The 27,772-nt window shown below is 36.7% G+C and overlaps 1 protein-coding gene across 3 annotated transcripts in view; it reads right to left on the reverse strand.

Moving 5' to 3' along the window:
- Positions 1-1,951: 1,951 nt before the first annotated feature.
- LOC126980137 (tau-tubulin kinase homolog Asator) overlaps positions 1,952-27,772 on the reverse strand; it is a 103,519-nt gene continuing 77,698 nt past the window's right edge. Inside the window, exons 18-30 of one of the 3 annotated variants that reach the window (XM_050829711.1) lie at positions 27,230-27,295; positions 24,652-24,866; positions 22,203-22,355; positions 17,870-18,017; positions 17,490-17,644; positions 16,504-16,657; positions 15,300-15,405; positions 13,472-13,546; positions 12,803-12,878; positions 11,307-11,436; positions 10,469-10,580; positions 6,416-6,587; positions 1,952-5,675 (exon numbers count right to left, since the gene is read on the reverse strand). In XM_050829711.1, coding sequence (XP_050685668.1) covers positions 6,431-6,587; positions 10,469-10,580; positions 11,307-11,436; positions 12,803-12,878; positions 13,472-13,546; positions 15,300-15,405; positions 16,504-16,657; positions 17,490-17,644; positions 17,870-18,017; positions 22,203-22,355; positions 24,652-24,866; positions 27,230-27,295 — 1,547 coding nt within the window. In that variant the 3' untranslated portion in view covers positions 1,952-5,675; positions 6,416-6,430. Of the gene's footprint in view, positions 5,676-6,415; positions 6,588-10,468; positions 10,581-11,306; positions 11,437-12,802; positions 12,879-13,471; positions 13,547-15,299; positions 15,406-16,503; positions 16,658-17,489; positions 17,645-17,869; positions 18,021-22,202; positions 22,356-24,651; positions 24,867-27,229; positions 27,296-27,772 lie in introns of all 3 variants that reach the window. The other 2 variants (XM_050829710.1, XM_050829712.1) reach the window with 2 other exon arrangements.

Below are 27,772 nucleotides of genomic sequence, written 5' to 3' on the forward strand. Positions count from 1 at the left end.
AACTGCTAGCATGGAGAATGTGAACCGAAGCGGAGACGTCAAACTACAAAGTAAGGCAAAGTAAACTCGAAGCTGACAAAGTCTTGCAAATAAACACAACCGTCGTGCTTCGTGTCTCGCATCAGGCTAGCGAAACCCTCTAAGAAAAAAGCGATTCACTCGATTGTATGAAACGTGCAATCATTGACAGATGACGCCTATAATCTGGGAAAAAAAGAGATAGCCGAAATCAACCACAGTTATAAGCAACTTTTCGCTTTCAAACTTAGCCGTATTATACTTCGTGGCCAATACCTCGTTTACACCAAGAAACAAGTCAAAAACATGTTTCATACAAAACTTTTTGTTTTTAACATGTATTGCAATTGTCTTAAACATTCTTGCGTTGACACTGTGTTGCCAACAAGTTTTTATACAAGTATAAAACACATTTCCGTTCACATATAAATCAGAGACGTGTTTAATACAGTCTGATACATTGACAGCGTTCACACCAACATAAAAGATACATGTTTCTAACAAGTATTGTTAATTTTATTGAAGCTTTACCGGAGAGACCGTTTCTTTTTAGTGGAAAAGGAGAAGATAAATGGAGTGGTCAAAGACATAATAGCAAAATTTATCTCGGCTTATATTAAGATATTCATTCGATACTTATATAATCGTCTAGCAAGCATGAGTAATCTTGCCTTTGATATTCGATGCAAATACATAGAAGAAAATGAGTCACGAGTAGCTAGATTCGCACGTATCACCAGGTGACCCGTGCGTACCTACGCTCGTTTGTCCTCCTTTTCGATAAAAAAAATAATTGCTCTGCTGGAGTGATGGTATCTCGATACTGTGAATTCTGCTAAGAAAATTATGGTGCAACTTTTTGCAGCAATTTTTCTCCAAAATTCTGAATCCACTTCTGTCTTCTATTCTTAAATTATTCAATAAGGAACGATAGGCCCCTTCTTGCTGTCGTCTCTCCAAAAATGATCGCTTCAATACCTGCGTGGTTTTCTTGAATTTCCTTCATTCAGCATGATGTACAAGTATACTGCACAGTACCTTCACTGTACCAGTAGTCAATTGTGCTGTCAAATTCATTATCTTCTGCACTGACATGTCTTAAACAAGTTTAGCTACAAGCCTACAACAAGTATAAAACATGACATACATGTAGACAACTAATAGGTGACAATTTCATCAGACAAGTTTCAAACAAATATTGTCTACGACAAGTTTTATGTTTTTGTATTTTGAAAACATTACATACAACTTGTATCTGTAATTTGCATGAAACTTGTCAAATACGTGTACAATACCTTGGTGTAAACGAGGGTTAATTACTACTATTTCAAACTTATGTCAAATGACTGCACGTTTGATTCTAAAGCAAATTTCAACTTTTAACTAGGCAGTCCCGCGTCTTATAACGTAGTATAAATTACATCCTCTTTGTCTCGCATTCGCTCTTTGCTTGGCGTAGTGCATACAAAGCCAGCAAATACAACTAAGTATCTCGCTAACTCCTCGCTTCGTGCGGTCGCCTCTGGTTTGTCATGGCGTCCCACGCCTTTCCGTTTATTTTAGCTTGTCTATGTGCCTAGATTCAAACGATACCATTTACAACTAAAATGAAAACACTTCGCCACGCTTTCGGTTCACTGTCTGTTTCACAATGAATGAAATATATTTATTTACCATAAGGAGTGACAATAACGTTAACGTAACATATTGCAACAACATTTGGTAACAATCATGAAGCTACATCAGTTCGTAAAGGGGCTTTGACATGAAGAGAAGAACTCATAAGAAACTCCCAGATCTTATTTTATTTTAAATGGGCAGGGCGTATCAATTACCATCAGCTGAACTCACTGCTCGTCCCTTATTTTCATAAAAAAATCCTTACATTAAAGGTGTCGAAACCTGTGAAAGAGACAAAATGAAACAGCTAGAGGAAAGGACAAATACCTTTTAATCATATTGTGCATATTTCATGAAATATAAAACATTATCGCAAAACATAACATAACTGCGTGCGTGTCGCTCGCCGGCTTCCGGGACGGGACCAGCACCTCGCCATACTACTGATGTTTCGATCAATCGTTTAACATTCATATCCCTATCATAAAAAACAACACTAGTACCGTGTAAGATATACCAGTCTGGCGGATGGATGCCTTCATTAAGTTATCAAGAGTATGGCCAAGTATTGGTGTTCCGCTCGTCCCCCACACCTGCGCTTCAACAACAGCACTGACGGAACGGCCCTTTATAAACCCTCGCTAAAAACAATACCTACGACTCCGTCATTTGATAGCCTTCAATCACAATTTGACAGCTGTTTACGTTCTTCACAAGTGACAAGTGGCAGCTGTCAAAACTCTATTAAATTTGACAGCAGTTAACTACGAGTAGTTGCCGTGGTCCCTCTTTGGGGGTCGCGTCCGCCCGAGCGTCGTTGTTGAAGCGCGCGTGTACATTAATACATAACAAGACTATCATACATTATATATACGTCAACTTGTCATAAAAATAATCGATATATTTCACTCGATAGCCCTACTGAGACGGAAGCTGTTTATTTTCGACTAGAATTTGTTTACGCGCCAACAGTCTTCTTAAACATTTCGTAATCAAAGCTAATTTTTTACTAACTTTTGCTACTGATGAACGCGTTTGGCGACAGCAAAGAGTTTCTTTCGATTATATATATTAAGTTATACTTAAGAAGAATTTTGGCGCGGAATTAATTTTTATTACATTATCCGAGCTAACTAGCACATGCTAAGATGTCTGCCATCGACGCCCGATACTGTTCCAAATTCAAACGGCTCTTATAACATAAGAACAAAAGCAAAGAAATACGTAGACTACAGCACCGGGACGCAGACACATCATCCCCACCTCGACCTCCCGCCAACAAACTGACAGCCGTCAACGTGACATTGACAGCAGCAAAGGAGAGCCGGTCACTAACGATAACTTAAACCTATATATATTTAATTGTATAGAATTTAAGATTATTTACTAAACAGCTGAGACTAGAGTCAAATGGCGTCTACGCGAAATATAATAATAATAAATTTATACACAACATTCATTATGTTTCTAGAACATTCTCAAGATTTACCTATTCACAAAAACTATGTAATGGCTTGAGTGCTCTAAATGCATAAATAATTTAATATGATTACATAGTATGTAAGTCGTTGAAAAATATTTTTTTCTCTTTATTCTAATAATAGTGGAGATTTAAGAAGCGTGCATTGTTGGCCGCACTCAACATCTCGCTACGCAGCTCTCATCATCTCTTATCTTCACAATGTCAACGTCAGTCCGCGCTCCAATCAGGGCGCAGCGACCCGCCGCCATCTTGAATCGCTATAAACTTTACACAACGCATAACCCACACATAGCAACATTAAAACTAGCAGTTATTTAAATTTGAACTCTCGCAATGATTTTAAATGATTAAATTTAAAATATTAAGGCGTATAACTTACATATTATTATTATTATTTAAAAAATTGCTACCGATGTCGCTACATTGCTTCGAAATATTCATAAAATCTACTCGAGCCTTACAGGTATACACAACTTTAATGATATGAGTTTTAAAGCAAAATTAGAGAGGGAATTATTAATTATAAGTCACGACAAACTTTGAGGTTATATTAACACAATCTTATAATAAACAACCTTATTCTGCCTTCGAAGTTACGTATATTTTTTATATTTATATATACCATGGGTGTCACGCATAAGAGATGGTACGTCATATACAGTAAATAATATTTCACCTGCGGACAGTAAACATTGTAGCGACACGTGGGGCGGGGTATACAACAGCGGATTATCAATAATCAATCGTTCATGAATATACAAAGATAAATCTTCAACATACGCTCAAGTTCATAATATCATAACAGTATTGACCATGCGATGTTTAAAGACTCCCAAAATGCCAAATTTGATATTAGATTCTCTCAATTTATTAACACATCGAACAAAGTTTTTGGTGGTTATTATTGCAAAAGAATTAATATTACTATTAATAAAATAGGTCGAAACCACTTAATGTATAAGAATAAATTGATTTAAATCGATTTGTTTACATATACATTACAACAGCTGTAATTTTAACCTAAACCGAATAAGTTATTAATTCTTATACTGTCCAAATAATCAGTAATTCAAGTACCTTATTAGTATTATATTCAACATTTTTGAGAGTCGTACCATTAAAATCGTAATAATAAATAAATCTCTAAGGTTCAGAAATTGTCTTTTTAATTGTACGTTTTAATATAAGTTAGTATTCCTGATATACTTGGCTTCATTGTAAAATTCCCTAATCTGTCTCCCCCTTTGGGGGACAGATATGATTTACAAATATTGTAATACAACATTTTATAAGCATGTTAAAGAAAACGTAACCGTCTCACGTACGACCGACCTCATCAATTGTCCAAAGTCATTTAAAATCTAATAACTATTATTGGATGAAAACAATGTCCAACAAGTTTGTCAATCATGTCAATATGTGTCAATAATTGTTATTGACGGTCTCGACGCCGCTTACAGATAAATTATTCAACTACGTTTTAACAATTGTATGTTTCGAGATAAATTTCATATCCACACACCGCTCAATAGCTATTCAATCAAAATATATAATATTAAGAAAACTTCATATTTCTTTACAAATAGATTTAAAATCAGATGAATTGAATGTTTTTGTACAAATGATGACGAGTATGAACTCCAAGGGTCTTCAACATTACTACTTGGTATCTCCAACATCTATACCATGAAACATTCTAGATTTAAAGAGAAGACTTCGATCTTGGAGGAAAGAGAAAATTTGATATATATTGTTAAAAGATACCCTTGTGAATATGGTCGTGTAGCACAACGAACCAAATGAGATAATGGACGCATCTTAACACAGCTAAGGAGGTGAAATCCTAAATTTCATCTTAACACAGCTAAGAAGGTGAAATCCTTAGTTTTGTTATTTTATCACAAGAGATACTTAAAAGCTCAGTGGCTGATAAGTCCATGACTCTTTAGCCATTATAATGCGCAACCAACACTGACTGGAAGTGACAACTGCGATTTACAATAAAACACAATTTTTAACCTCCGGTCATGAGACCGCTCAAGAATCGTGTCGGGATCTTGAAATATGTGTGGGATGCTATCTATTACCTACAGCATAGAATGTTACCTGTATAGCACAGTGTACAATTATATTTTAATATATCGCGTACGTATCGTGGAAATAAAGTATGTATTTAAAAATTTAAACTTGTGTTTGCATTGTCAGTAAAGTCCAGTGTACGCGAGAAAGGTTTATTGACATTTATAAAAATATATATCTCGCAGCTAAAAATACTGTTCTGTTGAAGTTGTCAGGCTATTGGATTGTGAGACAGAGAGAGGAGAGGATGTATGAATACAGGCGACGACATTTACAATCGCAATCTATGTCTGCACGGGTTGGATGTGGGCTACTCTTCGGGAAGTATTCAAACCCGTCATGGTTTGGTAAATTATCTCATCTCGTTGAAGCTGCTCGTCGCACGAACCGCGAAGCTAAATTGAAAAGTCCTATCTAAGAGATCTGCTCCCACAGCTCAAGGCCCATACATGATGTACTATGACGTCACACGTTCCTGAAACAACACAACAAGGTATATTAAATAATAATAGAAAAAGACAGAATTTTGACTTAAGTAAGTGAGGCAAGTAATATGAAGCTAATTCCACGTGTATCATTCATCAACTCTTTGTTTTTTCATGTCAATGCCATATTTAATTTATTGGTATATTGTTTTTGCCCAGAGGCACACTGAGGTATTATTATACACTGTGAGGTATTCTGTATTCCAATTAAAAATACTATATAATACCATAATCGTTTCTTTACTAGTGTTTCTAATTCATCTGCGAATTAAACGGACGAGGTTTATGTGTCCAAGAGACGCCTCTGTGTCATACATACATTTCTTTCTCTTCCTTCCAGATGGCCTGGGAAGAATATGGGGATCCCCACTTGCTATGCTCCTAACTTATAATAGCCGGGTGCCGGGCAAGTGTCCCGGGGTTTTCTTCTTACGCAACTGTTACATCACATTTATTCTCTATATATCAAACAACTACAACATTATCATATCAATAGCTGCCAGTACATCATATTTTCCTCCACTCCGACGTCTTGCATCTCTGTTTCAGAATCTATCTCTACTACTATTCTGCATTATTCTTCTGACACGCGTAGCGTTCCATTCACTTCGATTCTCGCTTTCACTATCCTTTCAGTTCAGCCTGAGCCATCTGCTTTATAAACAAACAGAGGCGCGGGACTGACACGACACTTAAAAGCTGGCGAAAACAACGACAAAAGTAAGTTAACCTGCGTGTGGTCCTCCTAAGGGGCGATTGAGAGCGGGCGGAAGCGGCGGGCGCGTGCTGCGTTGTGGAGGGGGGGCGCGGCCGAGGGCGCGGCGGGCGGCGCGGGGGGCGGCGACGTGGACGACGACGAGCCCGAGCCGGCCGGAGCGGGGCCGGCCTCCGCACACCGCGCGCTGGGAATACAGGCATCGTAATATATCTTTATCTACACCCATGCTTTAAATCCTCTATTAAAGAATCTGAAACAGTTAGCTTATTGCCAACATTAAAACACCCAATGTTCTAATAACCATTACATCATCCAACCGAGTGTTGTAATGTTGTACTGAATTTCATAACAACACTCCTTGTTTTTTTTTTTTCGATTCCTTCATGCGCTAAGAGTTTCAACAAACAGCCACATTCTTATTGCTCGATGCGTGGTATCTGTATGAATTTCAAAAAAAGAACAATTTCGTTTACGCGCGTTCCACACTACCAGAACATGGCGCGCCATAAAAAAAAAGTAGGTTATTTGAAACCCCGCCATTTTTCTTGAAAAAATGAGCGATTCAAGTTTTAACAGTACACCACAGGATATTTTAAATACTGCAAAATAACCTAATATTCAAGTGAATTTTAATAATTGCACTATACAAAATGTAAATTACTACGAAAATTAATAATTCTTTCATTAATACTTAAGTTTATTTGTATATAATCAGTAAGGGATGATATTAGGTTACTACTAGGGCTGGCTGTTTTAATGTTAGCAGTAAACTAACTGTTTCAGAATCTTTTATAGGATTCATATTCTGGGTGTAGATAAAGTCTTATATGCAACTCTTGATAATTAGGTATTAAAACAAGAATGTGATAATATTATCACATTCGTGTTTTAATACCCCTTATTACACAACAATTGCATAAATAACTATTACATCACTTAAACATTGTCTTATTAACGTGTGTTCAAATGTTAATAGTTATTTATGGAACTGTTGTGTAATAAGAGGCATTAAAACACGAATGAAATAATTACACGAGGTGAAGCCGAGTGTAATAATATTATCACATGAGTGTTTTAATACCTAATCAGCAATAGTTGCATACAAGACTTTATCTACACCCAGAATATGAATCCTCTAAAAGATTCTGAAACAGTTAGCTTACTGCTAACATTAAAACAGCCAGTCCTAGTAGTAACCTAATAACACCCATTACTGATTATATACAAATAAACTAAGTTTAAATGACAGAATTATTTATTTATTTATTTATTTATTAAGGCTTACCAACTAGATACATAATTTTACATATACGAAAAGTTAAACATTAATAAGTGTTACTATTTACATATCTAAATTAAAGGTATGCACATCGTTACTAAACTAAAAAACTAATGCTAAAAACAAATTAGAAAAATAACAATAATGAATTTGCTACTAATACTACATAGTTACTAATCTATATTTAAGCCTTTTAATGACAAGGACATCTGTTTTTTATAAAAGTTAATATTTGAAAATACATCGATGTTATTATCTAATTTAAATATTTTATTGTAGCTTATACATATGAGTTGAATGGGAGAGTTTAATCCGTAGTTATTTCTATAAAATTTAATAAATATTGGGGAATAAGTACCTATTCGACAATTAAATGACGGTACACAAATGCCAATATTTTGAAGAATATCTGGACAGTCTATTAGGTTGTTTATGAGTTTGTAAAGAAAAATCAACTGGGCCGCCTTTCTACGCATTTCCAGGGAATTAATTTCAAGATTAATTAGCCTTTTTTGGTAATCATAAATATGATAGGTTTTATCGATGTAACTGAGTCTAGACACGAATTTTTTCTGCACTGATTCTATTCGAGCTATGTATTTTTTGTAGTATGGACACCAAATTACTGAGTTATATTCAAGGATAGGTCTTACTAAAGAATTAAACAGTATTTTTAGCGACTCAGTGGATTTAAAGTCTCGAGTATTTCGAAAAATAAAACCAAGCATTTTATGACTTTTTTGTGCAATTTTATCAATGTGGCTGCTAAAACTAAGTTCATTGTCTATAATTATGCCTAGATCTTTAATTTCATCAGTATTTTTAATCAAAACGCCATCTATATTATACGTGGTTTTAAACTTTATATGCTTCCTTGATATTTTTAAATGATTGCATTTATTTTTATTAAGCTGCAAAAGGTTTGTAGCGCACCAAAGTGACACACGATCGATATAATTTTGTAGCTTAGTTTGATCAAGACGGCAATTCACTGTTCGATATTTTAGTAGTAATTTACATTTTGTATATAGCAATTATTAAAATATCTAGCGGTATGCTGTCAAAACTTGAATCACTCATTTTTTGTAAACAAAACAATAAAAATATCGAAAAAAAATGGCAGCTCATCAAATAACCTCCTTTTTTGTTAGGGCGAGCGACGTTTTGGTAGTGAGGAACGCGCTTAAACGTAAGTGTTCTTTTTTTGAAATTCATACAGATACCACGCATCGAGCAATAAGAAGGAGGCTGTCTGTTGAAACTCTTTGCGCATGAAGGGATAAAAAAACAAAGGAGTGTTGTTATGAAATTCAGTACAACATTACAACACCCGTTTAGGCGATGTAATAGTTATTAGGACATTGGGTGTTTTAATGTTGGCAATAAGCTAACTGTTTCCAAATCTTTAATAGAGGATTTAAAGCATAGGTGTAAATAATAGTAGATTTTACAACGAGTGCACAACGAACCTCGACATTACTATCAAGTACTGCTAAAAGTCTAGGATGAAAATGGTCTTGTGGACGAGTTATAAACTCTGCTTTTCATTCCGATTGCGAGGAAAGGGTACGAGGGAACAGTAGTATAACATGGACATTTTTAACAATTTTAGCAAATTTTAAGAAATTAATACACACGAAAAAACTAAACCTGTTTCCCGCCGCTATTTTTTTTAATCTTACGACATTGATACTCTTGGCTTGGGCTCCAGACCTATACAGCCTACTATTAAATTAATTTTGTAATATATATATTATATATTTTTAAGTAATTGAATTACCTACCGTATTTTAATTTTTAGTATCTTTTATGTATTAAAAAACACTTGAGGCATATAAATTAAACTAAATATTATAAAATAACAAATTCTATCACTGAAATTTTTATTGTGTTTGGCTGTATGGCTCATTTTCTTTGCCTTAATATAGGTACATTTATGAGTAGATACGTTAATGCACTTATACGTGCACAAAAATCGTATTTGTGCAGCCTATATCGTGCACAAATAAGCATTTTCAGAGCATGAGAAGTGAAAAAGATTTATATTAGGTTAGATCTTACTTACTTTATCACGTTAAATAAGCTACCACCGCCTCGGAAATAAATGGCGTTCAAGGAGACATCAAAGGACGTCTCATTACATTTTATGGGTGTTATGGTAGTTTATCAGGCAGTCATATTTATATATAAATTAATAATAGTTATTTATGCAACTGTTGTGTAATGGGGGGTATTTAAACACGAATGTGGGTTTATGTGGATAATTTGGTATTAAGACACTCATGTGATTTATTACCAAATCACTATTTCCAGCAGTTGCATACGAGACTAAATTCTTGTAAAGGCTATACTCATAATATGAATCCTCTATTAAAGATTCTGAAACAGTTAGCTTACTGCTAACATTAAAAAAGGCAGTCCTAGTAACCATTAGATCATCCAAACGAGTGTTGTAATGTTGTACTGAATATCGTTACAACACTCGTTTGGATGATGTAGTGGTTATTAGGACATTGGGTGTTTTAATGTTGGCAATAAGCTAACTGTTTTAGAATCATTAATAGAGGATTTAAAGCATGGTGTAGATAAACAGTTTTTATTGTTTAATGTTTTATTTGTTATCTTATTATTTTGTGTATGCACTTTAAGTTATACCACCTGACGATTAAACTACTGGCCAAATAATCAATTTGTGTCACTGTAGTTTTCCGAAATCTCAATGTACAAGAAATGTGATGCGACATTAATAAAGATTGAGTTTATTGTTTATAGTATTTAAGACTTACTTGTTAACCGGCTGCGAGGTGTGTCTGTGCCGCGGCCGCGCGAACCGCAGGTTGAGTTCTCGTGCGGGGTCGGCCGCGTACTTATCCGCGTTCTGTCGTCGCCGCCTCAGACCTGTGTACACACACACGCAGAAACATATATTATAATCCTATTATCTGTTTATTTAACTGTAAAGTACATTCATAGCTTTTTGAAGTTATACTTCTTTTGGTGCAATAGGGAAAAATTATGAGAGTGTATTATTACGATGCGCCCGCACACCGACAAGCAAATTGTCGAATTCGACTTTAGTTGGTCAACCAGACCATTTGTATCATACTTCAGCTACCAATGTTCTTGTAACTCATATGTCTACTGAACCACAACCGATGGACGATGATTAAATAAATTTCAATTTATATACGAGTTTTAAAATAAAAAAATACGTGATATTTAATAACACATTATTTAGCTAAATAATGCGGTATAATAATATTTTTATTGATTGTATTTGAAACCCTCTTTATTACACTATTGTTTTTTCTACAAACGTAAAGTAGCACAAGGAGTAATATCTTTTAAAAAAAATGTTTTATTAAGCCAAAAAAGTATAACTTCATGTTTGCGTACGTACATAAGTACACACACTTTTTTAATTTGATTTTTAAACACAAAGAAACAGGTATTGTTGTTAATGACCGACACTTAATTCAGCTCTTCTTACACTGGTTTATTGCGTAGTGACGGATAATCGTATCATAGTTTTAGCACAATATGAAAGTTTATTTAAAGCTATTAGTCAATGACCATTTCACTCTATATCATCGCAAGTACTGAATCTTGTGGTGTTGTCCTCACCGGGCGTGAAGTCGTGTGTGTCCCCGCTCCACGACGCGCACTTGGCCAGCGAGCGTTCCGCCCCCGGCCCCGCGCCGTACCCCACCCCCGACCGCGCCACTGGGATGCGAGACCCGCTGCCCGACGAGCGCTGCAAGCGAACACAAATCAAATCAATATCACTTTATTCATGTAGGTCACGCAAATGACACTTATGAATGTCTAAAAAATATTTTTTCTTATTGAATACCGCTACTTCGTAAAGGGTTGAGCTAATGAAAAGAAGTAGCAAGAAACTCAGACAAGCACTGTTATACACCGAGTGTCACTCAACGTCCGGCGGGTCAATCATGCTACGTTTTAACTATAGATTCTGAAGGTGGAAGGGACGGACGCTGACATCTTACAATCGATCCAAGTGACTCAAAAGAACTAACCTTTGTCCATTAAAACATCGATTAGTTTTGATACAGTATGTGTGTAGTCGTAGTAAGTGTAATGTTGCACACATTGTAAAATACACAATAATCAAAACAGTTTTAAATCGCTTTCTATTTTTAAACATATTGCATGCGGCACATTACAAACTAATTTGTGGTGTACAGTTACAGCTACTGTAAAATAATCTATTTGATTTAAAATAGTGGCCATAGCGAGTTTCTTTTATACTCTTCTCACGAGCTCTTCTTTTTCTGAACACATGACAGATTCAGTAATTTAAATTAAATATTTATAATGACGATTTAAAAGCGCTTAGTTAAAGCCGCTAACAAAGAATTATTAATTCGACTTAACGCAACAGTGGGCATAACAAGTTTATGTTTGTTCCTGGCGTTAAGATTATTAAATATTAAAGGGCATATTCTGGCCAGGCAATAGAGTAAAATACGCAGTAGTTTGGCAGATGACATTTTGGAAATGTTGTATTTCCTTCGCAAACATATTCAGTTAATATTAAACGCTGAAAAACTTAATAATTTATCAGTTTAAAATGTGTTTTTTTAGGTTGATTTTGTAATTTTGCGTTGTGTATTTTTTGAAAACGATTTGTTTTGTTTTTCTTTTTATTCAGAATTTGTTATTGTTTTTTTTTTGTGAAAAAAAACAGTACAATTTGATTAATCTCATTTTAATAGAAATATGTATGTAAATAACTGTGGAGTTGATAAATTCAGTGGGCATAACAAGTTTATGTTTGTTCCTGGCGTTAAGATTATTCGCTAATGTGTGGATGAACATACATAACATTATCATTTTGTCTTAATGATTCCTTGTATATAGTTATTAAACTTGTCCTATCAATGCTGTTTTGCTGATGTCGCTTAATATATTTGGAGCAAATTAATAGTTCAATTAATATGTGATGGCAATCCAAGTTTAAGTGTTGAGCGAACTTCTAGGCACTTCCGTACAAGGAGTGTGGTAGTACGATAGCTGTTTGTTTTATAAATCTGGTGCCCATTAAGACTTTATGGTATTAGTGAATGTATCGGGTTGATGTTAGTGTGTGTGCTCACATCTCTGGCACTGCTGGAGTCCCCGGCGGCGCTAGGCTCGCGACACCGGCTGCGACCCGACGAACCCGCTCCGCTCCTGTAACCACATATTATCAAACTAATTCACATTCACAGTTTAATTTAATTGCTAAACTATATTCACTGGAGATGGAAAGGGGTATGAGGAGATCCGTAGGAGAAAGTAATTTCATCGACATAGCCCAGATGATTGTGAAACTGAAGTGGCAGTGGGCAGAGCACATAGCTCGACAGACCGATAGCCGTTGGGGCAGTAGTCTCCGAATATCGACCACGTACTGACGCAGTGTTGCCCTTTCACAAGATGGACCGACGATCTGGTGAATTTATAGAAAAAAGAATCTTCTCCATATTCCACTCATGCGCACAAACTATAAATCACACTTGTATTTTCCATATACTGAATAATTTTAACAACCTAATTATCAACCGAGATAGATATTTAGTGTTCCAGTTCCATTAATTGCAGGTTACAGATAAATAATGTAATTTAATTGGCCCCTATGTAAGCATTTAGATATATATATTTGTATTGATGACTGTTGGCCACCCTATGAAATAAAAATTATATAAGGTTGCCGGAATAGGTTGGATGAGTACAGCACAATGTATAATCAAGTAAGTACGCAATATAAATGTTGTGACAGTCACCTGTCCTGTATGGCGTCTAGTTTCCCTCGGTCCACTAACGGGCTTTGACTCTTCTCACCGCTACGAGTCGACGAACTGGTGACAAAATACATTGTTTAATTAAAGGTAAGTAGTTTACAATTAATAAAATCACCTATCTATAAATTAAAATTATTATAAAGCTTCATATAGTCATATTTTATTAGAAATGCAGTTGAGAATATAATAGCAAGAAGATAAACTCGTTTAGTTTATTTCTAAATCATTAATCAGATCATCTCTTAGAGATGTCATGGATCAATAATATATTTAACTACTAGTTAATAGACGACCCATACAGCCAAATGGTTAGTGACCCTGATTACTAAGCTAGAGGTCCCGGGATTACGGGCGCGGGATCCGCAGGATTTGCGGGACTGAAAAATAGCATGCATGCGATGCAAAATAGGATAATCTGCGTGAATTATTATTCTTAATAACTCAAGTTATTAACTGTTTCGTATTTTCATGATGTTTATTGATACATCCTTTTAGAATAGAATAAAATTTTAAGGGTGTGTGTATTCACGTACAAGCCCTTAAAAGGAATACGGTCCACAAGTGTGGAAGCAGAAAGGGCATATTCTGGCCAGGCAATAGAGTAAAATACGCAGTAGTTTGGCAGATGACATTTTGGAAATGTTGTATTTCCTTCGCAAACATATTCAGTTAATATTAAAAGCTGAAAAACTTAATAATTTATCAGTTTAAAATGTGTTTTTTTAGGTTGATTTTGTAATTTTGCGTTGTGTATTTTTTGAAAACGATTTGTTTTGTTTTTCTTTTTATTCAGAATTTGTTATTGTTTTTTTTTGTGAAAAAAACAGTACAATGTGATTAATCTCATTTTAATAGAAATATGTATGTAAATAACTGTGGAGTTAATAAATTCATTGTTTTAAAATGTGCATTTTTTTAATATGCGGGATCCTGCAAATACCGAGATCCCACGGGATTGAAAATTCGTAGTCCCGCAAATGCCGAGATTGAATACAGGATTGGAAGCCCTAGTCCCGGGTTCGAATCCGGTAGGTGCAATCATTTTTGAATAAATATGGATGTTTGTTTCCGGGTCATGGATGTTTATACGTATTTATGTATGTTTAAGTAAGTATATTGTATTAAATATATCGTTGCCTTGTACCCATAGTACAGGCTATGCCTAGTTTGGGGCAAGATAATTTGTGTCAAAGTGTGTCAAAAAAAATTGAAGTCACATATTTTTAGTGTAACTGGAACTCATCTGCAGCCCAACATCAGCATTAACGTCGGTGTTAATCTGGAAACATAGTGTGTGGTCGTTGACCCATAGTATAGGCTATGCCTGGTTTGGGGCAAGATACATTGTGTCAAAGTGTGTCAAAAAAAATTGAAGTTGACATATGTTTAGTGTAACTAGAACTCTACTACAGCGCAACATCAGTATTAACATCGGTGTTAGTCTGGAAATGTGTGGTTGTTTGGGACGCAGCTTGCTGACTTGTGCGAGTTTTATTCGTCGGACAATAACAACCAGAGTATCCGACATCAGATAGTCTACACATTTCAGTATTTATATTTCATTTTAGGTCATATATGTCGGTCTGAAAGGCGCCGTAGCTAGTGAAATTTTTGCAAATGAGACTTAACATATTATGTCTCAAGGTGACGAGCGCAGTTGTAGTGCCACTCAGAATTTTTGGATTTTTCAAGAATCCTGAACGGCACTGCATTGTAATGGGCAGGGCGTGTCAATTACCATAAGCTGAACGTCCTGCTTGTCTCGTCCCTTATTTTCATAAAAAAAACACTAAAGGCAGTACGCGCTTACCGCTTGTCCCTGTGGTGGTCAGTCGCGTCGTAGTACACGGACATCGTGTCCTCCCTAGCTGCGCCCGTCACGCCACCCGCTCCGCTCACCACTGACTGGATCCGAACTGAAAGCAACATCAAGCCGACATTTGTTACGGGTACTAGGAAATATAATTTATCCTTTTGATAAAATATTACGCTTTTAGAAACTATAGTCAATAAACCTTGAAAACCTACTTTTGTGAAAACAAAAGTAGGTTTTCAAAGAGATACCGATTCGTATGGCTTATGTTTAGGAGATTCGTCAATAAACTCAAAACTTTTAATTATAATGATCATAATACAAAGAAAATGTACACTGCTTATAAAACAACAAACACTGTTAAAATCAGAAACTATAAAACTTATCAGTTTCGTTATTATGTAGTTTACCAAATACAACCATATTTTACAAAAATGATTCAAAATTCGAATAAAGACGATTATAACAATAATAAGCTCAAATTCAAATATTTTTATTCAAAATAAAATTCTGTATTTTAAAAATCACTTTTTGAACGTCAAAATCAGAATCCATTCCAAAGAAGCTTAGCTGAGAAGAACGAGTGCAATTACAATTTTGTACATACTCGTTAGAATTTATAACCGCAGTATGAAAAAAAGCGACATCAAGACCCGTGGTTTACCTTTTTTGAAATAAAAACACTCCCTCCTAAATAATTGTCACAAGCTTTTTGAGAAAGACTACAAATCTATGATAGATTTATATATTGTTATTATTCAAAATAGGGTGTGACATCACTTATTGAAAGTCAAAAACTACCACCTATTGCAAAACGAATGCCTCAGATCTGAAAGGAAAGGACGCAACAAATTCAGCGGGCTTTTTTTTTCATCAAAAAAATATGTTTACAAAGTAATATTGTACAATTAAACTTATTATTTAATAGTCTGAGGGCGGTCGCTCCATTCCCAATCTGTGTTATCATTAAGAAAGTCATTTATGTTATAGTAACCTTTACCACACAAACGTATTTTAACAATTCTTTTGAATAACGTAATACTTTTGTTTTGAACATTTTCTGGGATCTTGTTGTAAAATCATATGCATGGCCCCATAAACGACTTACTAACTCAACTTACCCGAGTAGTAGGCAGTATGGTTATGACAGTATCTAGCAAATTCTGTGTGTGTGTTTAATGGTGTGCAGTCCACAACTCACCGGAGTGCAGCGGCGAGGCGTTGTCAGCCTGTCTCACTCTGATCTCAAGCCGGCTCGATACTGTGCTCTCTTTCACTCCGGGCTCGGTCACCGCGGCGGCCGCGCCTGCCTTCACCACGCTCGCACGCGCTGAGCTACTAGACCGGGATATACTCTGAAATTGTATCGTTACTCAGTGATAATCAATAAAACAATTTAAATACATTTGTACTTCGAGTGGTAAAAAGTGAGTCAATAAGCAAAGGCTATTAGTACATTTTTGTTTTGATTTTTACTCACTTATTATTTTAACTCACCCAAAAAATAAACAAGTGAGGTTTGCCTTCAATGCCTTTTACAATACGAAAAAAAAATTTATATGAAATAGCCTAAACTAATTAGGTATGCAATTGATATATAAATGCAAAATCTAATTTTCTATCTATTGATCTCGTTGAAGCCTTTGATATTATTTTGTACTTTATTTCACTAAGAATTTACAAATAATACGGGCATTGTATTTAAATTTATTAAAAAAAACTTTTGATTGCGATGTAACAATCTCAAAGTGGTTAATATATTGTATATACCAATAAATATTTTCCCAAGGAAGCATTTTTAGACCCATACTGTTACTAATTGTTTGGTCTCATGTAGCAGCAATTATAGCGACGGTCCAGGCGGCTAATAGAGCATATAAGAATATCAACGTCTCTGTGTTACACTAGCAGGAGATATTGTAACCACAATTGCGAAAGGAGTACTTGAATAATAAGTGTGGAAGATAATAGCGAAAGAAGACATTTACTCATCCATTACAAGGAAAGCATAGACCAGAGGTGTTCTTTATAACAAACAGACCACATCGTCAGAAAATACTGCAGTGACTGCTTATTTGTACTAAACATATTATTTTAACTCTGTATTATTGTAAGAGGAGAGATAGCACTAAGCACACGTTGTGTAACACGAGGTATCGATATTTAACACGGTGCAGCAGTACTCACCGGCAGGCTGTAGCGGCGCTGCGGGCGCGCAGCAGGCTGGTGCCGCGCCGCCGTGCCGCGCATCACGTCCACGCGGTACCGCAGCGAGGCGCCCGAGCCGTCCTCGAACGACGCCTGCTGCACGAGCGGCGGCCGGATGTCGCGCATGTGGTTCCCTGGGCACCATTCATTATTGTTGCTGCACAGTGCACACGCACTCCAATACACAACTTTCAAAGATCATTTTTATCAATTAGGTCAAAAAACTGAACATCAATATTACATAATTTACCATCCATCCCAACTTTGGAAGAGTTCAGCTCGATTCTGAAGTGGATTAAGCCCATTAATTGCCCATAAATTAGTGTTTATTAGGGGCCTTTCCTTGGAACGAGACTCACCGATGGCAGGCATGGACCAGCTGCGGGGTAACACCGGCATCACCTTGGGGAAGTTTTCAATCCCTGCGCTGTGCAGGCAGCACCGGGCCGCCGCCGGCACCTGGTTCACCGCCTTCTCAGCCGGGACCACGACTTCTGGTGGATCGATCTGCTTTGACGAAACGATTATTAAATTTTACATTATTTTTCTTTTAGAAGATTTATTTTAAAGAATTTCAGTATCACACCGCACGCTACAAGTTCCACCTCATCTTCTGGATATACGTATGGTTCAAGCACCGTGCTCTTGTCAAACAACTTTCTTCCAAGTATACGTAAACTATTGAATGACCTATCTTACGCAATATTTCCAGGGTCAAATAACATAGCTATAGTGCATGGGCAAAAGTGATTACTTACCATTAGGTTGCACGTTTTTTTCCCCAAAAAATATATAAAAGCAGAAGAAAAATATTTTTTATTTGTCTGCATGGTGGGACTGCAAAATTTTGCATATACTTTTTTTGTGCACGTAATATTATGGATATGGTAAGTAAAGCGACTTTAGAAGGTACAGTTCGGAGCAGCCCTGTGTCACTGAGACCAATGTAATCTATTTGGATAGCCTCTGTTAATTAAAGCTCACTGCTGAGATTGATTATTTTCATGAATCTTATTATATCAGTGAGCTTACGTATCTCAAGTAGTTGAAAAATTGGACTTCCCAAAGAGATGCTTCTTTTACGCATTAAAGGACCACATTCAGAGAGGATGTGTGAAGGGGTTTCATCTGCACTATAACAGGATTTACGCATTTTCCAATTTCTGAGGATTGAGATGTGTTGGTTAATCTGCAGTACTCTGATAGGATCCTGATTAGAATGCGAAAGTTTTCGAAGAAAATTTAAACAAAACAAAAAATGTGGTCGAATACCACTTGCCTGTTAAAAAAAACGCTTAAGTTTAAAAATCATAACATGTATGATTTTATGTAGAAAAAATGTAAGCACACAATATTTTCTGAAAATTTTTCATTTTAACCGCCCCATAAGCATTACAACATCAAAACAGGTCAGTGGGTACTACATTAAGATTAATCAAAAGCAGAAAATCATGAACAAAACGTGACAGGAATGATAAAAGGGTATATTTAATCACTAGCCAAGCTGTTCTGTAAATAGAAAAGAAATGATGTCATTGGAAATGTGTAATCAGTGTTAATGAGTTAAAAATGCAGCAAAAACGTATTTCTCTTGTATTTCTAAATGATTTTATAATATGTATAATCAAAAAAAAGATAAGGATTGATAAACGTATTTGAGTAAACAGCTTTTATCTACACCTATGCTTTAAATCCTCTATTAAAGATTCTGAAACAGTTAGCTTATTGCCAACATCAAAACACCCAATGTTCTAATAACCATTACATCATCCAAACGAGTGATGTAATGTTGTACTGAATTTCATAACAACACTCCTATTTTTTTTTAATCCCTTCATGCGCAAATAGTTTCAACAGACAGCCACATTCTTATTGCTCGATGCGTGGTATCTGTATGAATTTCAAAAAAAGAACATTTTCGTTTACGCGCGTTCCACAATACCAGAACGTCGCGCGCCGTAAAAAACAGTAGGTTATTCGAATCCCCGCCATTTTTCTTCGATATTTTTATTTCTTTGTTTACAAAAAATGAGCGATTCATTTTAAACGCTGAATATTCGAGTGAATTTTAATTATTGCACAAAACATGTAAATTACTACTAAAATAAATAATTGATACATTAATACTTAGTTCATTTGTATATAATCAGTAATGAATGATATTAGGCTACTACTAGGACTGGTGTTTTAATGTTAGCAGTAAGCTAACTTTCCCAGAATCTTTTCATATTCTGGGTGTAGATAACGTGTTGTATGCAACTGTTGATAATTAGGTATTAAAACACTCATGTGATACTATTATCACACTCGGCTTGGCCTCGTGTTTTAAATCCACATTCATGTTTTAATACCCCTTATTACACAACAGTTGCTTAAATAACTATTACATTATCGCTTTATTATTGCAAATTTTTTATAGTATGTAAATGGATATAGTAGGTATGCTATCCTTAAGAGATAGACATATGCAATCGCACTTTTCTATACACCTATTTAAGATGCACAATTCCACCATACAATATTTTGATATATCTCAAAGGGTTTACGTTTTTGTTGAATGCTCTCAGACGGCTTTTTTTTCCGAATCTCTAACAAATATCGTGAATTTATACAGAAAATCAACAAATTATATACTTAAACCTTCCTCGAGAACCACGCTATTCATTGGTGAAAACAGTATGAAAATCGATGCAGTAGTTTGAGTTTATCGCGACCAGACAGACAGACGCGGTGGAGGACTTTGTTTTTTATATGTAGTGCTTATCACAAATATTGACTTTTATAACCTTTATACGTGAATTACTTTTGTACGCGAGTAAGTGTTTTTATCTACACAAATGCCTATCAGTAGATTATTAAAACACCCAATGTCCTAATAACCTTTACATCAACCAAACGAGTGTTGTAATGAAATTCAGTTCAATATTACAACACTCGTTTGGATGATGTAATGGTCACTAGGACTGTCTTTCTTAATGTTAGCAGTAAGCTAACTGTTTCAGAATCTTTAATAGAGGATTCATATTATGAGTATAGCCTTTACAAGAATTTAGTCTCGTATGCAACTGCTGGAAATAGTGATTTGGTAATAAATCACATGAGTGTCTTAATACCAAATTATCCACATAAACCCACATTCGTGTTTAAATACCCCCCATTACACAACAGTTGCATAAATAACTATTATTAATTTATATATAAATATGACTGCCTGATAAACTACCATAACACCCATAAAATGTAATGAGACGTCCTTTGATGTCGAATTAGTGTTGTAACTAATTCGAGTAGGCTTCATAAGATACATAATAGCTATAAGGGTAAATGTATACACTTCTATAATAAAGTCCCAGCCACTGTTCAGGCATTATCTATGAATAAATTTAAATGTTTTATAAAAAAAATGGCTCTGTCGTAAATCTTATTACTCCACTGCTGAATATCTAAATTATCGGACAGCCTGGGACTAGATTGTGATTATTTTATATCGATTGAAATGACTGTACAATATTGTATATTTTTATTAAAAAGAGCGCAAAAAAAGAATGCTAGGAGAGTTTCTTGCGCCGCTTCTTCTCTCTCAGAGCGCCATTTGTTTCCGATGCGGTAGTAGTATCTAGTAGTTATTAGAAATGAAATCAAAAAGAATTCTAAAGGAATCAATTTTGAGAAAATAAATGCCTTTTAAAAAATTTGCTCTCGTGTTAAACATACAACTTTTCACCTCGACTAGCGAGAAAAGTGTTATAGGTTATATATAGTAAGAGAAACAATTAAGATAATATTTAACAATGCTTATTATAAATATCATTGTCACAATGATATTATACGCTGGGCTAAAATGTGTTTCGGAACGCACCGCATCGCATTGTTTAGTTTTTAACGCGTAGTAATTCCCGGATGTATGGTTACGTGGGGTTCGAAATTTAAATCACTTTATCTACACCCATGCTTTAAAACCTCTGCTAAAGATTCTGAAACAGTTAGCTTATTACCAACATTAAAACACCCAATGTCGTAATAACCATTACATCATCCAAACGAGTGTTGTAATGTTGTACTGAATTTCATAACAACACTCCTTGGTTTTTGTTTCAATCCCTTCATGCGCAAAGAGTTTTAACAAACAGCCACATTCTTATTGCTCGATGCGTGGTATCTGTATGAATTTCTAAAAAAAACATTTTCGTATACGCGCGTTCCACACTACCAGAACGTGGCGCGCCGTAAAAAAAAAGTAGATTATTCGAAACCCCGCCATTTTTGTTGAAAAAATGAGCGATTCAAGTTTTGACAGCACACCGCCGGATATTTTAAAAGCTGCAAAAGAACATAATATTCAAGTGAATTTTAATAATTGCACAATACAAAATGTAAATTACTAGTAAAATAAATAATTCTTGAGTTTATTTGTATATTAATAGTAGTATATATGTAGTTATTTGTATTTAATAATGATATTAGGTTACTACTAGGACTGACTGTTTTAATTTAAGCAGTAAGCTGTCTCAGAATATTTTAGAGGATTCATATTATGGGTGTAGATAAAGTCTTGTATGCACCTGTTGATAATTACGTATTAAAACACTCATGTAGTACTATTATAAACCCATATTCGTGTTTTAATACCCCTTATTACACAACAGTTGCATAAATAACTAATAAAGACCACATATGCTTAATGAGTATTACCGATGTTTTACTCGGCGACGTCCTCTGTGCGGGTGCGGGTAGTGCGGCGACGGTTGCGGCGGCGGGCGCGGCTGAGAGCGGCAGCTGCGTGCGCGCGGCGTGCGAACAACTCGACACACCGGACGTGACGCCCTTGGTCTTGTGCTCCGGCGACTGAACAACAACCATTCGTGTTTTATACATGTTAAGTAGTATTTGACTATTCAGTCATCGAACACTCGGCATAAAAGTTTAATGGTCATGACCACTAAGCCCCTGGTTTCTGTGTTAAAATCCCGGTAGCTCAAAACGTTTGTATGATTAATATGAATTTAAGTCCGTATCATGAATATGTCTATATATATATAGTTAGTTCCGCCGGTAGTTGGTTCTACAAAGTGGCTGTGAGAGGCAAGAAATTTCTAACAAAACGCTCGGTTGTGGAATGCCAGACGTCTACGTGATGCGGATGGTACCTTGCACGTAATGTCCGGTGGTGGAATTCGGCCGCTGGAATCAACCCGAACAGCTCCTCTGAGCACTCCCCGTGATAAATGCGGTAGAAGATGCAGAGAGAACCCACATCTCTACGCAATGCTAAAGAATCATGGCGATCGAAGATGACTTGATCGTCGATACTTCGAGCCGCTCTTCGTTGTATGCGGTCAAATGGAAGAAGCTGGTACTGGGGAGCACCCGCCCAAAGGTGAGAACAGTACTCCATGTGAGGCCGAATTTGCGCCTTATAAAGTTTCAGGCGGTGGCTTTTAGTGAAGTACTGTCTCACCTTACTGGGTACACCAAGCTTTTTAGAGGCCACTTTGTCCTTCTGTTCCAAGCGACCACGGAACTGAACGTCGCTCGATATATCGATGCCAGTATGCTAATACAGGCTGTGGCAGTTAGAGGAGTGATCTCGAATCGAGGGGATACGACAAAGGAAGACTTTTAAGTGGTGAACGCACAAACTTGTGTCTTCATGGGGTCGAATTGGACTAAATTTTGTAGGGCCCATTCCGAGTTAGCAAAGCATAGTCTCGATTTCAGACACAAGTTTGTTACGGTTCTCGTCGACGCTATCCCGGGACAAGTTGGCCCGGCCGGTGTAGGAAGCATACCCTGTGCTGTCGTCTGCATAGCAATGAATACTGCTGATTTGCAGCATATCATTGATATGCAGAAGAAACAGTGTAGGGGATAGCATGCTACCTTGCGGGACCCCAGCGTTTATGGGTTTTAAGTCGGAGCATGCAGCGTTGATAACAACCTTGATGCTCCGATCGGCCAAAAAGCTAGCGACCCATTTGCACAACTTCTCGGGAAGCCCATAGGATGGCAGTTTCGCTATAAGTGCTTTGTGCCACACCCGGTAGTTGAACGGATCCGAGCGTACACCTTTCTTAGGGATCGAGAGCACTAAAGCCGCCTGCCATAATTTCGGGACTACGCCTGATGAGTAGGAGAGCCGGAAAAGACAGGTAAGGACCGGCGCCAGTTCATCATCCCTGTGCAGTGGCGGAATGGCTGGCTGGCAGAAGTTTCTTTGGACAGCCTTCCCGTGAGAAGGCGTGCAATTCACTCGCCAATTCTGCCAATGTGCTTCGACTTCGCGTTAGCAATAATTCTTTTGAAGGACTTGGAGGCATGATTGAAGTGTTTTTTAAGTTCTCTGGAATTCACGTCCTTAGATACCACCGCATTGACCCAAGCCTGATAGCACTCCTGCTTTCGGCGAGAGGCCATTTTGCAGGAGCGGTCAAACCATGGTTGGAACTTGCCACCGATAGGCACAGAGGAGGATGGAATGAAGAGTTCCATTTCTTGCAGTACTACATCAGCAACAGTGTCAGCGCGGAAATTGGATCACTTTGCGAAAAACAGATCTGCCTCCACGGGTAGGATGCAAAAAAATATCGCATCTCGTCCCACTCTGCTGACCTTTAGTGCCACACACCTTAGGGCGACAGCCTAAGAAGCGGGGCCGTGTTACTATTAGGTACAGGTACCTTACAAACAACAGGTACCCTAATTGTGGATGCCCAGGGACGGATTCTCCAGGATTGCATAGCCTGGTACCGTCCTGGAGTAGTGTATTTTTAGTCCGTACTGCCATTTGTATTTGGGGAGGGGGGGGGGGGGGGGGGGATGTAGGCCTCCGGATACCCCCATCACCGGACGAAACACAGCGGCGTAGCTGCTGTTTCACGCCGGTTTCGAGCGGGGGAGTAGTATTTTTCCGGGCGTGCCGGTCAAATCGGTTGTGTCCGTGAAGACCCAACATAGCACTACCACTCCTGCTCATTAATTTAATTAATTTTAAAATTTGCCTAGTGAATATATATATATATATATATATATAAATATATATGTTGTGTCTATTTAGGTATTCACGAATAATGCTTACGAGTCGATTCGAAATGGATAATTGAACGTCCTCATGTATATCTGTATCGTTACACTTGATAGTTACCTGCGCGTGCTCGTGGCGGAACTCGTGGTCGGTGGTCTCGTCGGAGTCGTCGAACTGCGACTTCCACACGGAGGCGAGGGTGAGCGCGCCGGCCCGCAGCCCCGCGCCGTCGCGCGTGTTGTCGTCCTCCATGAGCGCGCACTGCGTGTAGCTCTGCTCGCCCGCGCCCGACCCCGCGCCCCCCTGACCGCCCCGGCTGCGGCCGCGGCGCCCGCCTGCACCGACCACACTACCTTAACTCGCAGGTTCTGAGCGGTATACTTAGGAGGAGGATCTTGGGGGGTTCCTTTTGCTACTTTTTAAATTGTACCCTCAAAATGTACAAAAAAAAACATTGCGTGCGTACAAAGTACACATGTCAGAAGTGAAACCTGCATGGTGCATGAACCTCTAAACTGCATATGAATTCCTGGTACGTATTGCTGGGTGACACATGATTTCAACCGCTATGAAAGACATTCCAAACACCACTAATATATATAACTAGCTGACCCGGCAAACGTTGTTTTGCCATATAAAGTATAATTCACGCGATAGTTTTATAAGTAATAAAATATTGCCTATATTATAGCCTGTACATCATTTTGTTCTATTGTCAATAGTTTACGCAAATAGTTTAGCAGCGTACGCAAAAATAGGTTTTCGATTTTACACCTTGTGTTACAAAATAGCAATTTTATTACGGATCCCTATTTCGAAAAAAAAAACACAACAGCCTATAGCCTTCCTCGATAAATGGACTACCCAACACTGAAAGAATCATTCAAATCGGACCAGTAGTACCAGAGATAATATGTTCTCCTGGTATCTATGTAGTAATACATCTAGTCCATGTAGTTCATAATAATCAATCAGCACGGATTCATTAAGTAGGTCCACCGAATCACATCTGTGCGATTTTCTAGAATTGACATTAGACGCAATGGAGAAGGGATATCAGGTGGACGCCCTGTATACCGATTTCTCAAAAGCATTAGACAAAATTTCACATAATCTATTAATAAGTAAGCTTAATAACATCGGTATACATGGTGAGACCTCTTGAGATGGCTATCCTCATATCTACGCGATAGGTCCCAAGCCGTAGCAGTAAAGGGCTATACGTCTTGTTTTGTACCAGTTACATCTGGTGTGCCTCAGGGCTCTCATCTTGGTCCACTTCTTTTCAACGTTTTTATCAATGATGTGACACAATGTTTTCATCATTCCAAAATATTTTTGTACGCAGATGACACAAAAATATCTTCCTTTGTTAATTCTGTTGAACATTGTCGGCGGTTTCAAGAGGAGTTAAACACATTTTATGAATAGTGCTCTGCAAACAATCTAAAGTTAAATATAGGTAAATGTCATGCCATTACATATTCTCGCAAGAAACAACCGATCCGTTATTATTATTGGTTAAATAACAAAACAATTGATAGAGTGACCAAGGTCAGAGACCTAGGAGTACTACTTGACAGTGAACTAAACTTAGCCACTCATATTGAAAATATTACAGCTAAGGCTTACAAAATGCTGGGTTTTGTTTTCCGACAATCTAGTGACTTTAAACATACAAATACGTACATTATGTTATACAAATCCTTAGTTAGAAGCCATTTAGAGTATGCTTCTTCGGCATGGAACACCTTATATTCTACCTATATTAATCAGATTGAAAAAATCTAACAAATTTTTTTAAGGAGACTAAGGTACAAATTTGGTGACTCAGTGCCGGAGTTACATGCTTTAGAATTCACAGAAATTTTTTTGTTAAAAAAATTGGTACCTAAAGGTTATATTTGTATCAGTGAATTTATTGGCTCTTTAAATTTTTGTATTTTTTTTGTGATTATTTTTAATAAGTCTTAAAACTTCACTTTGTAATAAGCATCGTTAGGAACTATTTTGGCTAGTGTAATATTTATCGATTATCATACCTTTATGTAATATAAATAGCTGTAAGTTTCTTTATACAAATAAATAAATAATTACGTCGTGCGCTTGGAGTCAGAATATATTAAGGTATACTCGCGCCATACAATCTCTTCTTTAACTATGATCGCCTGGCACTAAAACATTGTACTATGCTTCCTATCTCATTATCTCCCATGTTAAATATTATGAATTTATATGACTGCTCTTTTTACTGTCGCTTTTTCGTTTCATCGACTTTCAAATCACAACCATGATAAAGAAGTTTTCACTTCAATAGTATGCATATTTCTGTCTCATTCTTTGCCGGCTTCATCCTACACATTTTTGTATTTGTGTCTCTTACCCATTTTTCCGTTACATCCGGTTTGAAATAACAACAATTCTAAAAAAGTTTTTTTATGTTTAAAATGGGTAAGACACGCAAGATGTTCACCTGATGGTGGGTGATACGCTCGTCACACACTCTGTTATTGCTTACACACACTACTCACACAGTAGTGTGTGTAACCAATAACTTGCCTGGTAGAAAAAAGGCGCCGCTATAGGACCCAACTGGTATGAATCACCTGATGGTAAGTGATCACCGCCGGCCACGCTCTCTGTCAACACCAGAGGAATCACAGGAGGAGCATCATGTTAGAAAACACTATCGACGTACCTCTCTTGAAATGTGTATCGGAGTGCACGCTGTCAACATCGGCGACGATGCGTGGACTCACATCACCTACAAACAAATAAGAATACATACATTTGATTTATTTCAATATACAGGGTGTTCCAAAGTTATGGGACATGAAGGGAAAGTACCTTAAATATTGAAGATAGATATTTTACTGAAAGAAGACTTTAAATTATTTTTAAAAGTTAGTAATTATGCATTCAAAGATTTTCTAAAAATTACTTGCCTCGTCTGGGAATCTAACCAACTTAAATGTAAAAAAAGCACCCCTACTTTTATAATGCCAATCGAAAGAATGGCCAATAACTAATAATTCTTCTTAAGTAACATAGTATTTATCGGTATGTCTCTAGATATATTTTTCTCGATTTCTCGATATGTATATAGATATCTTTTTTCGATATGTTTTGCGTGTTCAAAGTACAGCTAAAAAAAGAAATAAGAAATATACATCGACTGCAATGATTATCTAAACACACACACACACACATACTACATACACCCTCAAATACATAACACACA

This window comes from Leptidea sinapis, chromosome 5 (genome assembly GCF_905404315.1).
Source record: "Leptidea sinapis chromosome 5, ilLepSina1.1, whole genome shotgun sequence".
Classification (NCBI taxonomy): domain Eukaryota; kingdom Metazoa; phylum Arthropoda; class Insecta; order Lepidoptera; family Pieridae; genus Leptidea; species Leptidea sinapis.